Source organism: Taurulus bubalis (assembly GCF_910589615.1).
Source record: "Taurulus bubalis genome assembly, chromosome: 5".
Classification (NCBI taxonomy): Eukaryota; Metazoa; Chordata; class Actinopteri; order Perciformes; family Cottidae; genus Taurulus; species Taurulus bubalis.
In genome coordinates, this window is record NC_136593.1 from 14,047,133 (window position 1) to 14,065,475 (window position 18,343).

Genomic DNA, 18,343 nt, shown 5'->3' on the forward strand with positions numbered 1-18,343 from the left:
CTCACCATCCAGCGCAGGCCCAGCCTCCAGTGCAGACTCACCATCCAGCGCAGACTCACCATCCAGCGCAGGCTCACCCTCCAGTGCAGACTCACCATCCAGCACAGGCTCATCCAGCGCCTGGCTCTACCAAACAGGCTGGTCCAGCTGGCCCAGGTCAGCATCAAGTAAAGCTCCCTCCAGGGGCAATCGCTCTCCCCGGCATGGCCAAAGCCCCATCCCAGCCTGATCTGTCCTGGAATTCTCCCGCCCACCAACCCCAGCACACCCGCCACGACCAGACTCGCAGTGCGGGGAGCTCTCCTTCACGGCAGCCCCCACCTCCAGAGCAGACATTTGGGAAGCTGTTTGGCTTTGGTGCTTCTCTTCTTAACCAGGCCAGCACTCTCATATCTGAGACTACTCAACCACAACAACAGCCCCCCAAAACGGCCCCCAAACCAGGAGGACCTCCTGGTCCAGGGCCTGGGGCGGGTAAACCCTCAGGACCTCAGCCTACACAACAAGGGCCTCGAGCCCATGCTCAGCAGCCACAACAGCACGCACCCCCGGACTCCACTAAACCCAAAGCTTGTTGTCCTCTCTGCAAGACCAACCTCAATATCGGCAACACAGCAGAACAACCCAACTACAATACCTGCACACAGTGCCACCACCAAGTGTGCAACATGTGTGGATTCAATCCCACTCCACACCTAGTCGAGGTAAGACTGATTTGATTGGTATGACTTTCATTTATATGTAACAAAGAGTCAACTGGTCTGCAATGGCTTTTAGACCATGCATTTTCTAAATGAAATGATTTGTTGATGTGTTTCCAGAGGAAATGCTGTGTCATGTTGCATTTGAATGGGTTGTGTTGTTATCTAATTGCGGTCGCCTTCTCTTGGAGTGAATAGCGGCAATTTAAAGAGAATTCTTGTGCTTCAACTGCTGTCAATTGGCCAACAATTGTCTCTGTTTGCTCTGTCTCTGAGGTTCTTTATGATCCCTATTCTGTATGTCAGAGCTTGTTCTTGTTGTTTCTAAGTAATTTAAAAGAATAGTGCCTTATTGTTTGCTACCATTCCTTAATCCAGAGAGATCACTAAATTACTTTAACAAAAGAATATTTCTGCACAAGAAGGGTTGATATTTGTATTTTCAAGCTGCAGGTTTCTGTAGCTTGTACACACAAAGCTTTATGTAAGCCTCTGAGCTTTTTCTCTTTCTCTCTCTCAGTGTTTCTCAGTCAGGACCTGCTCTGTTCTGCTATGTCAGAGCCTTTCATGTAGTTAGCTGAGTGAAGTCCAGGCTGTGACTCACCTCATCAGTGTGCACTCTACCCTGGAGCTGCACAGAAATATATGACCCATCTACCCAAAACTGGGCCTTATCAAGTTCAATTGAATGGTTAATCTTCGTATTGATTAGTCACAGGGGTTAGCTGAGGGTATATTTTTTCCTGAAGTAATCCTTGGTCCTCTGTCATGCTGGGAAACCAGTTGGTAAGAGCAGAGACTTGCAGTAAGCCAGGCAATAACAGAGTTTAATTATGCAAATCAAGTCCAATTGAATGATAGCAGTAATAACTGGCTTTCTGCAGAGCGCTGGCTTTTTATGGGCGAGCCTTGTCTGCCCAGGCATCTGGTTGTCACAGGCACTAGCGCAGGCCATTCATAGATCGCTATGGAAACAGAGAGATAATTTGTTTGTCAGGCGTACCTTTCATGCTCGGCTGCTAAGACGCTGAGAGTTGACAAAAACCTTCAGACTGCTGTTGCTCTGTTTTCAGGAGAGACTCTGTTATTAGGTGTGATTGGTTTCTGCTCTGCTGGCGTCGACCTCAATGCAGTATAAGGTGCATTATTTCCAAACCTGTGAACAGTTTTTGTTGTCATTCCATGTGAGCTGGCAGGTCGGTCGCTCCAGAGTGGGTGAGAACCATTTGGACATGGTGTGAGGCTTTGTACTTTGAATCTTGGTTTCTCAGCTTGATTTCCGCAGCCTGTTTTGCACATTTCTCCTTCTCATCTTCTTCTAATCTCTTCAAACTTTTTTGTTTCTCCATTTCTTTTTCTCTGTATTTTCTTGCCTGTTGCAGACATAATTTTAATTACTGCTCCCTGTTTTCATGGTGTCGTGACAAAGCCTGTGAATGCATCATTTCTTCTCGTCACTGGTCTGGTTTGATGTTTTATAATCAATCTGGATGAGAGACAAAACAAACTTAAATCTGTGCTCAGTGGCTTAACAACTGGGCAGTGACCACTGTTTACCAGTTACTAGAAATGTAAAGGACAAGGCTATAGTGATATTTAATATTTTTATTATTATAAACAAATCCTGAAAATACCAAAACCAACAATGTGTAATTCTTCCTTGTCCGGTCTACAACTCTCAGCCCATTAGTTATTACTGAAGATGTACTGCAGATTTTGAAAAACAGTCATGAATGTATACGTTTATTTGAAGCACTAAGTCATTATAGCTGATTTATGTGGGATCAGCTAAAAATAAACTACAGTGCCCATTTTCATTAAATGGAACATGCCACACAGTGGAACAATGGGGCTCATTTCTGTGTTTAAAATGTTTTATGAGATTTGTATTTTGATTGAGTAATAACAGGAATAGGCTTTATCAAAAAGAAAAATGTAATGCATGTAATAAAATCATTTATTGACAGCTTATAGTTTAACAAAAAGGTAAATCAAATAAAACGGAATTAAAAGGCGTCAGGATCTCCAAGGCCAAAACTAAAAAACCAATACTGACAATACAATACTGACCTCCCTGTCTAGCCACAAAACAGGAGAAAACCGAGACAACACAAATGACAGAGAACCTCTACACAGCTTCCCCCAAAATGATACCAGTGGTAGCTTGCACTCAGGCACCATACCACCGCAGGTCCGACCGCTCGCCGCTCAGAGAGGAAGAGGAAGAGAGCACTGGATCTGGGAGTATATCTATCCAGCCCACTGATTGACTGATGTCTCTCAGGTGTGGCTGCTCCAGGTGCGCCAGACCTGAAACAGATAGACAGCCCTCTTCTCAGAAGAGGGCGGAGTTAAGTCAGGGGGCATAACAATGATAATATAGGCAATAATAATAATAATAATAATAATAGCACCAGACTTTTTTCCTCTCTTTTTTTTGTAAGGAGCAAATCAGTTTGAAATGGTTTTCTATATGATTATATGTCTTTCCAAAAGATGTTTTTTCCGGCTACAAGAAGAAACAATTTACTGTAAATATAGTCCTCACCTGATAATGAGAGCTAAGGAAATGCTTCCATAGATAGAAAGAAACAAAAATGGGAAGACAATGCAAATGAGCTGCAACTGTAAGTATGTATCAAAGTAATTATAGCTGCTTAAATAGAACAATATCAAACTACAGTAGCTACAGAAAGCATTCAGCCCACCATGGTCTTTTTCAGGTTTAAATTTGTCTACTAATCACAGTGGACTTAATCAGGGTTTTTTTTAATGCAAAATTATGGAAAAAGTTAAAGAAATATCCACAAACTGACCTAAATGAATTACAAATGCAGTATAAGATTCAGAAATACTGCCTATTAAGTGTTCACCACCGTTACTATGTCACACATAAAGCATGATTTGTAATAGACATCCTGTCATGAAATTCTCTGTCACTGTACTTAAGGAGGATCTGCTTGTGGATATCAGAAAAATGCTGAAATTATTCATGAAAATACATGTTCTGTCACCCCATGAGTGACACACTGCATAATTCATTCAGAGCAAATTAGGCTGAGCTGTAACATACAAAAAAAACATAGTCGGCCCCTTTTTAATCTGAGATGAGGCAATGAATGCCAGCGTCTGTTCGTGAACGAGTGGAAGAAAAGAGAAGGAGAGAAAGGAAAGAGGTTATAGATTGAGAAGGAGGAGGAAGGAGAGAGAGTGAGAACCAGAGATAATGACTGAGAGGAAGCCAACTGTTTGTTACATTGCACAATATTTCACATCAATTAGAGTTGAATGTCATGTGTGGCTCTGAGTAAATAAGATGTCCTTGTTTAAGGGCCGTTTCCTCCCCATTACGGTTCTCAAGGAGATTAAACCCAACCTTGAGTCATTGTCGTCTCCCCAGAGTATGGTTGCTATTGCAACATAAGCTGTTTTCACTGGAGTGTCTCCTGCTCGATGTGATTTACAGTACGCTGTCAGTCCTCATCCCTGAAATGTTTTCTTTCTCTCCTTCCACTCGCACAGGCTACTCCAGCCTTCAGCAATGCCTTTTTCTTGACAATAAATATAGGTGGAGGTGTGTTTGAGACAATGCGTTATGTATTAGTTCACACATTATTTTTCCCATATGCCTGACATTTCATCCTACGGCTGGGCAGGCGCACTGATCTGACTCAGTGTGTCTATTATTATGATATAGACGTGTCCCCTCTATTCATAAGGAGATGGAGGCCCTGAGTGGATCATTAGTAAACAGCGAATTTCTCACAGAATTGTAGAAAAAGTGTAGAGAAACAGAAAACATAGTTCATCAATAATTCAACGAGAACATTATAAATAGTTCATGCAGTGCGGAGCAGGGTAAGTGCTGTGTTTGATTCATCATGTCACATAAGGTCAGTGTGTGTTGATGCCCATGTGCATGTTGCATGCATGTGTATGAGAAGAGATGCGGGTGCATGATAGTTTTAATGCAGGACAGTGTCTGTTTGTATGAGACTGAGTTCCAGGAGCAGGTTGTATGGTTGGTGTAAGAATCCAATATGATTTCTGAGGGTATCACATTCTGAACTCAAAACAAGTCGACTTACTCAGAACATATATTTGGTATCAAATATATTAACGGTTCTGGCAACTCAGAGGAGTTTTATTCTAACATTTAAACTTGCCTCTTCAGCCTAGAAATTATATTTTAACTTCTAAATAAGACTCTCTCATCCTCGAGAATAATAATGTGGATCAGACTCCCATTTAATATTAACATATTCTGGTGATATGTTAGCAAAGTAAAGTTCAGCTGTAGCCTTTTCTGGCTCTGTTCCTTGGTCACAAATATTTGTTCTACCACACAGAGCTGAGATAAGATCAGCGTATACAGTAACTTTACATCGATATATTTACAGTTCAGAATGTTCACATTATAGCTGCTACTCACCTGCTCATTATGTGACCTTTACCAGTATGCATTCACTTTATATGATGCATCCATAGTCATAGTCATCTACACACACACACACATGCACACACACACACACACACACACACACACACACACACACACACACACACACACACACACACACACACACACACACACACACACACACACACACACACACAAAGGCACTCTCTCACAGTCTCATTCTGCAATATGCAATTACAGTCAGAGACTGTGCAAAGAGTGACCTTTTAACAGTTTGTAATGCCGTCTGCAGTTGTATGTGCTCGAACACAGGAAGCAGTAAACTGTGCTGTTAACACACAATGAAATGTTGATAATGAGAAATTGCAGATAAATTGTGCAGCATGAAATTTAGCCTTTAAAAACGTTGTTTAATTTTCAAACATTTCGTTGTGCAAATGGAGCACACTGTTGACTCAGTTGAAGAATCTCTTACAGCCAACAGCTACTGAGTGCTACACACAGATTAAATCCATATCTTGAATTAATCAAAGTCTTGGTGGGGATTCTACTTCTACTTTTCCATTCACGGCTACAATTTGCTTGAGACCGCAGTACCCTTGAAGACACACCAGCACTCAGTAATCATATGTAGAACATGTAGTATTTGCTTACGTGTCACAGCTCTGCAGGAACACAGTTAAGCCGCTCTCACACAGAGCCACAGTATAGATGAACATGTCATTCTCATTCTCAAACATACTAGAAGTGTTTTCTGAAGGTTGGCACCAGTCTGTGTCTCCCTCGGGAGTCCCATCCAAAGCCAGATGGCTACCGGCATCTTGCATCCAAGCCTGCCATGCTCAGCCTGGCTGCTTCCAAAGTGATGATGGGACACCATCACAGATTCAAACACCCACCCGGCCTCAATCAGCTGCTTGCTGCCTTTTAATACTTCCATTTTCCTTTGTGCTGCATGCACTATGTGCTTGTGGTGGGCCAGAGCACATTTATTACAAGAATTCAGATTCAGACGCCCACATGCAACTTACACATGCTGCACATACTAAAATACATGTATTCACGCCCACTGAAGCACAATACTGAGAACTATGCAACATTTGTCAGTTCATCGTTTGACAGTGATTTTGAATACAGACACTAAATGGTTGTATTGGCATTATATAACTATACTTCAATACAAATAATTGAGTTAATACATAAAATGATATTATTACCCATAACTACATCTTCAATCATCTACAATCATGAATACTGCTGGTTACTATGAGCAAACAAATCCATTGTTTATCAGATCTCATGTTATAAAATTTAATGATTTGGTATATTCTAAAAAAATGCAGACAATGTACAGAGCTAAAGCAAAGTCACTGCCAGACTGTGTACAAAGGTTGTTTTCAATACTTGAGTGTACATATGATTTGAGAGATGTTTGTAAGTTTACTGTTCAAAAAGCTAACAAAGGGATTAAAAGAAGATGTATCTCTATTGTAGGAGTTCAATTATGGAACAACGCTAGCATGAATGTAAGAACGGTTTTCAAAAGGATTGTTTATAAAACTATTTTTGAGGGTTACAAGTGTGAATAAAATGTATGTATATATATATATATATATATATATATATATATATATATATATATATATATATATATTTATTTGTTCTTTATATTGAATCAATTATTTGATTTAATTGATAATAATTTAAGATAGTAATATAGAAGCATTATGCTTCTACATACCTTTTCAATCTTTCTTTTTTTGTATATTAGATTGTGGCTTTACTTATTGTATTGTATGTAATGATTGACTGAATAAAACACACATACTCATACTCATACTCATCTTCAACCATTATTACCGTTACCACCGTTATTTCAACCATCCATTTCTTGAATTATGCTACCCTTTAAAAAAAAGTCTAACACTAGTGCCTGATACCTTTTAAACATGTTCCAGCTCTGGAAACAACCTGTTCTCTTAGCTCTCCTCCTCCTGTCTACACACTTTAGTTCGAGACTGCTCTCTGTTGACACATTGATTGAATTGGCAATTACTTCTGGTTGAATCGCTTGCAGTTGACATTGCAACACGGGTACTCAGCCCTCTTGATTCAGTCTACGCTCTGTTGATTTAGCAGCAACAGCAGGGTGAGCATCCTAAAACCCCTGCACATAATACAAGAGTATTTATAAGACACAGGTGACTCAGACACAAACAAAAAGAGGCAGAGACAGCGAGATGGGTGTGTTTCTGTGTGTATATGGGGCTGGGGATCTTAGAAGGAGCTAATAGTTGAGAGTGTTTGTAATCCGTGCTGAGGGAGTGTAGTGATCCCTTGAGTATGATGCTTAACCCCGGCACACCATTGTAAAGATCCACCCACACAAATAAGTGCCATCTGAGAATAGTAAGCCTTGATGGCTGATTAAACTGAGACAAAGCCCATTTTCACTTGATATTAGAGTTGAAGAGACTGTAATGGTGAAATAAAGGTTTTTCCACTTAAAGCCTGTATTTCAAAAGAGGCGACACATGTTCAGTTTGAATAACATGAGGCAGGATCACCCAAAACCCTTGTGCCACAGTGACAAAATACAGTGTGTGACTGTGCTGCAGTAGACGAAAAGACAGGAAGATGATGGGATGTACAGCAATGACTGCTTCCTGTTGAGATTATGTGGCACCCAGCACAGATGGCTCGCTGGTTTGGAGGCTTAAATGCCACTCACTCTCATCTCTGGGACCTTTGTGTTTGGCAGCAGGCTCTGGGCTCTGTCTGAGCTGGAGTCGCATGCACTTTGTTTAAACTCCTGTATATCACAGACCTACTGAGAGATCCAGGACAAAGCTCCCACACCTGCTTGTATATTCCAGTGCAATCTTTTGTGCTTTTTAAGATTTTCTGAGATGTTGCACCGTATTTCCTGATTCTAAACATGGGACTGACAGGAAAAAGAAAAGGGTGAGAGGAGAATCTGACTGGCACAATTTGACACTGGGATTGCATTTATTTGCCTTATTCTGCTCAGCGTCTGTTCACCACATGTGTTAATTTTTCACGAGATGTCTTTAAGGTTAACCTCGACCTGTACCTAGCCCTGTCTGCCACGGCAGCCATATCAGCTCGTTTGATGAATTGCTATCTCGGAGCACAGTGACCATATTGAACTTGAATTACCCTCCAGTTCTTTTCTGTGGCTCTTTTCTTCAAATGCCCTTCCTCTTCTACCTTGTGTGAATGTGCTTTGAAGCCTACCAGGGACCTCAGCATTGGCTTAATCACCTCTTCAGAACTCATCATCTTCAAGGCCTGGTGGCGTTGCTAACAAGCTTTAGCGATGCTCCAAGGGCTCCTGGCAGTGCCGTGTCTATCCTCGGTGTCACAGCCACAGAGGTGGACCGGAGTCCTCCCACCCCTGCTACTGGGCCCTCCTGTCTCAACATATCACTTCACCAGCCTCATCGGTGCTCCTGCTCTCTCTTCCCCTGCAGAACCTCCGGCATGCAACTACTCCCTAATGCTGCCATTAGGAAAGAAGGAGGGGGTCAGTTGAGTGTGCGCTGTGCTTAGAGGCTGCAAATACTAAAAGGCTGGCGACACAAATGTGAGATTATGGAACGGAGACGTGTAGTTGTATGTCAGGGGAATGAAAATACACAGCCAGACAGGGAGCGCTATAATGAAAGGGAGCAGGAGATTGAGAGACCAAATGAAAGAGATAAAGCTCACTGATCACTCAGATATTACATTTAACCCCTTGCTAATCTTCTCAGTGCTGCAGCTGTCGGGCAGCAGTGGAGATGACCAGATCAACGATGCGTGTCTGGGCTGCTGCTTTGAGCCTAACTACAGTATTAACAATAGCAAAAGCAGCATGAAGATCATTACACTTGGCCAGAGAGATGGTCCTCCCACTGCCTCGATTAGTGAAGACACAGGCTGCAATGGCGGGGGCGTGAGACAACAACCAAAGGAAGTGTAATAGTGCTTAATGGGTTCACTTGGTCACTGTCATTTTCTTATTTAAACACCTCATTTCACAAACCAACACAGGGTTGTTCTTGTCTCAAATGTAGAGCTATTGACTTTCTTTTAAAAGCTAGATTAGTGACCCCTGTGCTTTTTATACCATAAATAATGTACAAAAATATGCAGCAGTGTTGTCTGATACTTCACTTCATGCACTTTGAACTTTTAAATGTCTCACTATGTGCCACCTTTTTCATCCTTCCATTAACAACAGCAAGACAAAGTCCAAAGTCAGAGCGTATGAGCAATGAGGTTCTACATAATCATGTTTTTTCATACCAAAGTAACGATAGTTTGGTTAGTGCCCATTAGAGATTTCTATATTTTTATGTAATTGCTTTTTTACTGGCGTCTTGTGTGTGACCACAAGTCTTGTGACTGTTTTTAATTTACCTTTTGTATAGTGGATTATGTCACTCCATTTCAGGAATTCCCTACTTACTTCTCTTATACAGTAAGTCCCACTTAAAGGATGCTGATGGCGATGCTTCCCTGCAGACTTGCTAAGTTAAAACATATATAACTCCAAAATGTCTGACACTTCAGTATAGCATTAGTATACATCGTTTTTGCTGGACAAATTCCAGTAGAGGAATCACCTGACTACATGGTTGTGAGAGGTTGCAACTTGAGTAACTTGTTTAAAAAATAAATGTGAGATACATGAATTGCATTTGCTTGGCTGATAGCTGCAGATTTGCCTGGCAGGGGTATTAGAAACTCATCTAAAATGAAACAGGGCCGAGGAGACAGCCTGATTAACTTGTCCTGGGGACAGGCATATGCAATGAGATACATGACTTGTTTAGGCTTGGCTGCCAACCACAGTGTAAAATGGGTTTGTTTGGCTGCAGCTTGATTAACATTTTGGAAAACAGATGTATGATTAGAGGTTTGACTGTTGTTATGCCACTGCCTTTATTCTGTTTTTGCCTCTGAGCTAAAAAGCACATCTGACTGAGTTTTCCTGTGTGGCCAAAAGAGTGAGAAGATTACCCATCGCCCATCCTCTGTATGATGCTGCAAACAAACTATACTGTTCTTTTGTGTACATCTGACTTAATCTCAATCAGCCACATTGGCAATCTGTTTTATTATATTGCTGACATTAAGCTTGTTGGCTGATTGAAGATTTAAATATTGGAGAATTATCAAATAGTCTGGAAATATGAGACCAGTGAAGGTGTGGGGAGGTCAACAATAAGCCACATCAATGAGTTGTTATTATACTGATTGCATTGGACAGTTTGACCACAGAGGAAGGTTTCGTTCAATAAACTAAGCTGAGCCGTGTGCTGCCGCTCTTGGTGCTTTTTATGTAGGATTGCAGAGAAATAAACATTGCAAATTCATCTTGAACATTCACAGAGCAAATTAGCAGAGCTGGGCTAAAAGGCTCTTCAAAAAATAAAAATAAAACGAAGGAAACTGTCAAATACTACCCTCTGCCTTCAGAACAGCTTCAGCTATCCGTTGAATGCTTTCTTACAAGTCCTTAAGCGTGTGAAGTGGGATATTGGATTGTTCTTGTCCTCTAGGAAAGATTTCACTTCTTTGAGGGATGAAGGAGGTGGATCCACAGAACCTCCCTTAAAGATTCAGTTATATTTAGACATGGTGGAGGCGATGGATTAGCGTTATTATTTGCCATGTTTAGTAGCTTAGTGCCACACATAAGATGGTGGTTTGGAAATAGTATGTTTTGTTAAAGTATTTAGACAACTATTGTGTTCTTTGTGCTATGCAGGTTGTTTCTAAAATGATATATTTTACATAACGGTCATTTTGTTCAGGAATTTGGAATTTCCTTTCTGTTTATTTGTCATTGGTCTGTAACCCATTGTTGTTGCTTACAGAACCATCTTGATTAAGATATTTTAAATCTCAGAGGCACTTTCAAATGACGTTTAGATAAAAGTTGTACATTTCACCACATATAAGTATAATTATTGCAGATTTGTTTTCCTACGGAGATACCTTAACAGATCCAGAACTTAAACAAACAATGTGCTCCTCTGAATGTTCCTGCCCAGAGGTAGTAGAACGTCTGTGTCTGTGTCAGACTACCTCCATGAAGATGTGTGGTTGGAAACATGCTTTCAGATAAAATTACTTTGTGGGTTAACTTGGATGTCTTGGTGCGTTCACTGTGTCTTATTTATGTATCGAAAGCCCTCTACTGAGGCAGGACACTCTGACTGATGTGATCGGCCCCTGTGTGCTGGGCCAAAAGGGGGCACCTGTTGCCCCCGTTGATACGAATAGAAACAGACAGAATGAGTAAATAAAGAGCAGGAAGCATGACCTGACACTGTGCTACCCGGCCCCCCGGAGGGACAGAAGAGACACACATACGTAATGGCAGATGACACACTGTTGTCCTGCAGCAACACACTATAAAAAGTTATTTCACATAAAGACTGCCACTGTTTTAGAAAACACTTCCAGTGTAAACACTTTGATAGTTTGCTTAATTGTTCACATTAGTCATGTAATAATCAAGCAAGGGATAAGGTTAGCTTTTAAAATCTGCTTGTCTGATAATGTTCCTTTTCAATCCATTATCCAAACCGCTAATCCTATTTAGGGTCGAGGGGGCGCTTGGGCCGATCCCAGCTGACATTGGAAGAAGGCAGGGTTCACCCTATATGTGCCCAGGTATCTCAGGGCACTTATAGAGACAGACAACCATTCACACTCACATTCACCCCTACGGGCAATTTAGAGCCTTCAATTAACCTAAGCTGCAAGTCTTTGGACTGTAAAAAAGCCACTGCTTTTGTACGAGGAAACATTCAGATTCAGAACTACACAACTAACAGCTGGTATTCAAAGGCAATATAAAAAACAATATTTTTCTGTATTCATATTCATGAATAAATGTTTTGCAATTTTAATTATTAATACTGGTGGACATAGGGAGCTTTTAAAAGATGATTTCAAATGACAAATTCATTTTGGAGGACTTTTCCAGCGATCCCCCAAAGTTTTGCTGTTGAAGCTTTCAGGGAGTCTCAAGTGTCAATTAAGACCCTCTATATTTTGCATACTGACTTCCAGACTATGTTTGCTCAGACATTTATGATTCCCAATGGATGGATTGTTATTGCGTTGGTGATGCTAAATTCCACATTCACAGCATCATTTTGAATGAGGGATTCCCTCTACACGGCTCTCAACATGGTGACGGCTGAGCCGGCGGATAGCAGCAATGCAAACAACAGCAACAGTGCTGACAGAGCTAACAGTGTTTACCTGAGTTGTGGGTCGGGGCGTTATCAGCGATAACCGCTGTATGAGCACAGTGCAGAGCGGCAGCGATTAGCTTGCCGGTGGGACTCACATGCACCAACATGCATGTGTTCTCGGACCAGCTACGTAAGCAAAGCACAGAGAAACTCGGATTACAACACGTAGAGAGAAGACAGGGAAGCCATTCTATTCTCAGGTAGACCTTGCTCAGACTGATTTGCTCTTATTCTAATAAAATAATCTCAGTGACTACTCCTACAAATAAATAAATGGCTTGTCTACCTGCAGGTTGGCCTATCAAACATGCCACACCCTGAGGAGAAGAATAATATTTATTCAGGAGTGTGTAGTATGGAAATACCCTACAAAACACATTAAGATTATCATCTACTATATGGTGTTTTCATTTTGAATACACTGCGGGGAACTGTATGAGTGACTGTGACTGTAGTTAAGACCGACTTCCTCCATGGATGATCCTTCATTTCCTCTGTAATCCACAGGCCCGACCACGTGTCGTCATTGAAGGAGTCCCAGGGGATTGACCTATATACCTGCTGACTCTTACTGACCTGTCACAGCCGTGTGGTCGAGTGGCACAGCCGGGCACCCTACTGTGACATGTGCTCGCTACACACTTCACACTGCGCACCACTGTTTATTCAGATTGTGCATAATGGAAATGGATACGATGGTTTAAAGGGCTCCGATAGGGCTCATTCATAGAGTAACCTGATCTGCTGATCTTTAATTCTTAGTGTTGATATCACTGCAGTGAAAAAGGATTGTGTATGGTTATTTGTAGTGATTCAAAAGTCAGTCAGTTTTATTGTAAATTTTCCATTTGTGCAAACATACAGAAGATTGAAAATACATTTCTCTTCTGTCCGACATTCATTTGATTTTGATTGAATCTAAATGACCTTTGACTGTCACTGTCCGAACTTTACATTCAGTGTGTTAAGGTGTTCCTATGCTTCGTTACTGGTATGAAACGTAAGTGTGTGTCTGGGCACCAAACTGTGCGTGACATATTTCCCCACTCACCTTAAACTCACCCCATTCATACCTGCTTGGCAGCGCGCCCCTGTGCACTTGGTAGTTAATAATTCACACTGACCCTCTGCTCCCCTGACCTTCACTTGTTACAAATTAATTATGACCTCCTCTGTCGTACACCTCATTATTCTCTGTGAGAGACAGAACGTGTAGGGTTATTATGATGGTTATTTGTTGTTACATCTATCCTCTTTATTTCAGTTCTTTGTTATTACTTTGAAGGTTGACGCAGTTGGCGTTTTTGTTATGCACCTTCCCCAAAAAAATTCTATTCAGGTAATAACCGAAGCTGTTTTGATGGGAAAGACGTAAAAGTTACCGTTGAATTATTTTTTTAATAAATTGTGTAAGAAGTGGAATAGAGTTTGACATTTAGAAGTAGAAGTCAAATAATATCCTTTATTTCACTGGTGGCAAAACATTCTACGAACCTGAAACACAAAAAAAATAAAGTGGTGACATTTTTCGAGATGGTTCACTGTGATCATTTTTAAGTTATTTGAATGTCACGTTTGACATTTAGAAGTCAAACCTTGAGGGAGAGGATAACACATAATGCGTTACACATGTTTTGTATATCGCCATGCATCGCTGTCATGCTTCATTTGCAGAAGGTTGGGAGGTTGGGAGCAGCCTTTCTAACATTTTGTGGTCTCTATTGTGACGTGAAAATAACTATTTAGTGGGAATTGATCTTACTTTCCTTTCTGGTCACCTAAGATATGATATACCTTTGTGATGTTTGTGACTGCAGTTTATGTCAGTTGACATTTCTTGCTAACAGCTTGTGGTCTGGTTCCTGGGGGGAGACACAATGCGGGGGACAGACACCTGCTGTGAGTTGACTGACAGAGAGGTGAAATACTGACATTGTGTAGGCTACACAAAGTATGTCTAATTGCACATGTGTTCGTACACTTTGCTGATCAGCATATCAAAATATACCCGTGTGTATGTGTATTCATCAGAAGTAAAGTGGGACAGCGGGGGAGTGACTGTCTCCACACCAATAGTGTAGGGAATAAGAGCTGAGATGGTATTACAGTAAAATGGTTGGTGTTAAATATGCAGCCCACTCCAAGTGCAATATTTAGCAGGATGCTTGAATCAGATTCTGTGAGTGCACTGTTTGTTTTTCATGTTGTTGTGTGGGTGTGTATGCTCCCACTGGGCTCCATATCTCTTTATGAAATCCTACGCTCTCTGGCTCCCTCCATGGGCAGGAAATATTATAGCTCTCCATCATATTCTTGCTTCACCAGCAGTTTGGCTCTGTAGGTCCGTTATCTGCACATTTCTAGTAAACGTTACGTGTGTGCATTTTGGCCTTTATTTCATGGTTGCAACAAATGTATTTATGACCAATGTGACCATTTATTTTAGCCGTGTGGAGAAAAAAGTGTGACGTGCAGATCACAGAGTCCACTTTGGACATTATTTGTAGTTATCTCTCCCTGAAGAAAACATTTTCCAGTAGCCACCTCTGCTCTTATAGCTCCTGCTATCAAAAGGGAGACTGCATAGCTGCATTTCACCTAGAAGGTGAGCCCCCAATAAAGCCAAATAAAGCAATCACTACTTCAGTTTATTATAAATAAATAAATGAAGACAAATGAAGTGCACAAGGACAAACATTTTATTGCCTAAAGCAATGCCTGTACTGTCCCATAGGAGGCAGTTCTAACATGTTTTGGGAACAAATACATGTCTCTATATATATGACAGTAGCAGACTGACGAACTTAACGGCAAGCTGGTGAGCAGCTAAGAACCACACATTACCCTCATTAGTTGGTGTAGAGCAAACCAGAGCCAAAACGAGAGGGATTCATCAGATGGCAAAAAACAACTCCAAATGAATAACCGTTTGCCATGTTAATTTCTGTTTCTACTGCCCTCAAGTGGCCAAATAACTATTGTGGGTTTAGGTTTTAAGCGTGATTTATACTCCTGCAGATGTGCCCCTGTGCATTCTGTGTGAGCTCCTCTCGAACATGTATGTACTTTCTTTTGATTTGGACCTTCGTTTTTCAAGTCTTTTGTCAGATGGTCTTTGATTTATTTGATTCAATGTTTCCACGTACGTTTGGTCCAACATAAATCATTTAGCTAGAAAAACATTATGGAAGATTTGGATGAAGAGGGGGAGTTCCTGTGCCGAGAATTAATAAACTGTGGTGTTGTTGTAACAAGATGTAAGGTACTTGTCCAGAAACTCCATCTCCTGGTTCATCTCTGTCCAATCAAACCTCAGTCTGCAGGGCCTGGCGCGTAGTTACATTTTTCAGGAGGTCCGCGACGCATCTCTGCAGCTCTCTGCAAGCTCCATAAACCATCTCTGAGGCTTTAATGGATTTAATTAGCATTGAAACTACAGAAAGTAAACAGGCATGTTAGTTTTAAATCCTCTTTTGAGTCACACTCTGGAGTCCATCCTGCAGGAGGTTTGCAGGATTCCTTGTGTGACTGAAGTGTTAAGCAGACTCCTTTTTGTTCTTCAGAGTTATGTCTTTTTACAACTTCAAGAACATATTTTATAGCCCGGGGTTCATCTTCTACTTATGGGAACTTGGTCTTCTTGGCTCATTACATTTGCCATTCTGCCTTTATTGGATCATTCCAAATTGAGAGAGACAGTAAAAAATAGTTGGATTTTAATTTAGGAGGGTACATTCCTTAATCAAATCCAGCCCCATCTGAACACTTTTAATTTGTCATTTGCATACCTGCTTTTAGCTTCACTTGTCATTAGGGGTTAGCAGTCAGGATAATGAATGTACTTTCCTTGCTGCATTACATCATTTGGTGAATTTATACCAAACCACACTTATAGACATGGACACACACACATGTACACAAACTAGCACGCACATACTCAGGTTACACACACACACACACACACACACACGCACACACACACACACACGCACGCACACACACACACACACACACACACACACACACACACACACACACACACATGCATAAGTGATCAGAGCTGTAATGTCTCAGCAAGCTCCTCTGAGAGTGGGATCAATCTATGGGAATGGGATCAATCTCTCTGACCTTTTCCTTGTGGTAACCTGCAGTGTTCAATCCCTCATTATTTTGACACTGAAAGGGCAGCTTTTCCGGCTGTGAGCTGATTGGAGCATCGCTACACTACCAGTGTTCACACTATCCACCCTTGTCTCTCATGGTAGATTCAACGGATTATGATACTTTTATATATTTAGTTTCTTCAAGGGAACTAAACTAATTTGCATGTGTTTTGTCAAGTTGCAGTGCACTGAGCTTGTTATATGAGATACCATATCATTATTCAGACATCGATTATATAAATAGTAGCTATAAACAGGAAGAAGATCCAGGCACTTAACATCTTAGAGCAAGTAACAATCTGCACTGGTGCGAGAGATTGTTAGAAGGGTACAGTGTAAAAAACAGAAATCATGTGTTCTGTCAAAATGTCTTCAAACTAGATGCTGAAAGCCACAATGAGTCATGACATGTTGCAGTGGAAAAGAGTCGATGCCAAAATACTTCAGAAGTAATTGATAGATTATATTCAGTGTGTAGTCTTGTCCGCCACATCTGAGTTACAGTTCAGAGCCGACGTTAAATACACTCTCCACTGAGCACACAAGTTAACCTCCTGCCATTTAATGAGGTCACCAGCTCACTAACAAGATGATCTCACGGACAAACTGAGCCTGCTGCTACCACACAAGTACAGTACAACCCCACGCACAGATACAATTCCCCCCCAGTGAACGATATGAACAAAGTAAAAACTGTGTTTCATAAGTAATTAGTTTCTGCTTGAGCAACAAATTCCCTTCTCTGTCTCCTTAGTTGTATCTGTAGTTTAATCTATTTGTATTGGGCTGAGGTGCTTTTCTTCAGAGGGCAGTTAAAAAGTAGAAGATTGCCACAGTGAATTGGTTGCTCTGTTTTCAGAATGCATTAAAAGCTTGTTTTTGAGGCGCAGTGGCTCAGTCTTTTTTACGGACCTGATTTTCTCCACAACGTGTGGGCAGAGGTGGGAACACAGCCCACAATGCTCACTGCTGTACAAGCTAAAGCACTCTCCATGAATAATTTGCAACTCCCAGCTCCAGTTTGGCCTTGCCCCTCTCTCCCTTTCACCCACGCAGTGATGTTATGCTGATTCAGGTGCAAAGAGTTTGGCTTTGCCAAAATGGCAGCAAGAAAGCTTCTTGGTGGAGGCAAAAACAATCTTCATTATAGTATCTAATTTAAGTAGATAATAATTCATGAACATACTAAAAAAATAGTTAAAGCAGATTTTATGTGGTTTTAAAGGAAGTTGCAAGTGAGTCGAGACTTCAAAGGTTGGGAGATTGTTTTAGATCGGTTGATTATGTGATCGTATGCACGCATGTGTGCACACAGTACACACACATAGAATGTCCTAACCGGCCATATTGTCGCTTCAGTGGTTTTCTGTCGGCCCCATTGTGCACTAGCTGTCCACAAGCACACAGACGCTTAACTCTGACTTTTCTGCACATTTTTTTGGTGTGAAAGAACCGGCACAGATGGCCGGTTCTGGAAGTACTGCACCTGTTTATATATAGCTTCTCAGTAGAGCACTTGAGAGAGAGGAAAACAAAGCAAGTCTGTCTGTTTGGCATGCCAATGGCTCCATCCATGCTTCGTGTTCTCAGTTGAGACTACAGATCCCCGTAGGATTTGGGCACAGAGAGATTTTATCCTGAATGAAAAAATAGCATCAATAAAAATAACATTTTACACATAGGTTTCGAATGTAGCCATTATATCTGTATACTATGTTTTATTACATTTGGTTCTGGCAGTTATTGTATTTAAGTGGGTGAAGTTACTGTAAAGGTATC

General features: G+C 41.1%; 1 protein-coding gene across 1 annotated transcript in view; it reads left to right on the forward strand.

Moving 5' to 3' along the window:
- bsnb (bassoon (presynaptic cytomatrix protein) b) overlaps nt 1-18,343 on the forward strand; it is a gene marked incomplete at both ends in the record, with an annotated part of 55,374 nt that overhangs the window by 19,542 nt on the left and 17,489 nt on the right. The window contains one exon of the mRNA XM_079217632.1: nt 103-704. Coding sequence (XP_079073758.1) covers nt 103-704 — 602 coding nt within the window. The remainder of the gene's footprint in view (nt 1-102; nt 705-18,343) is intronic.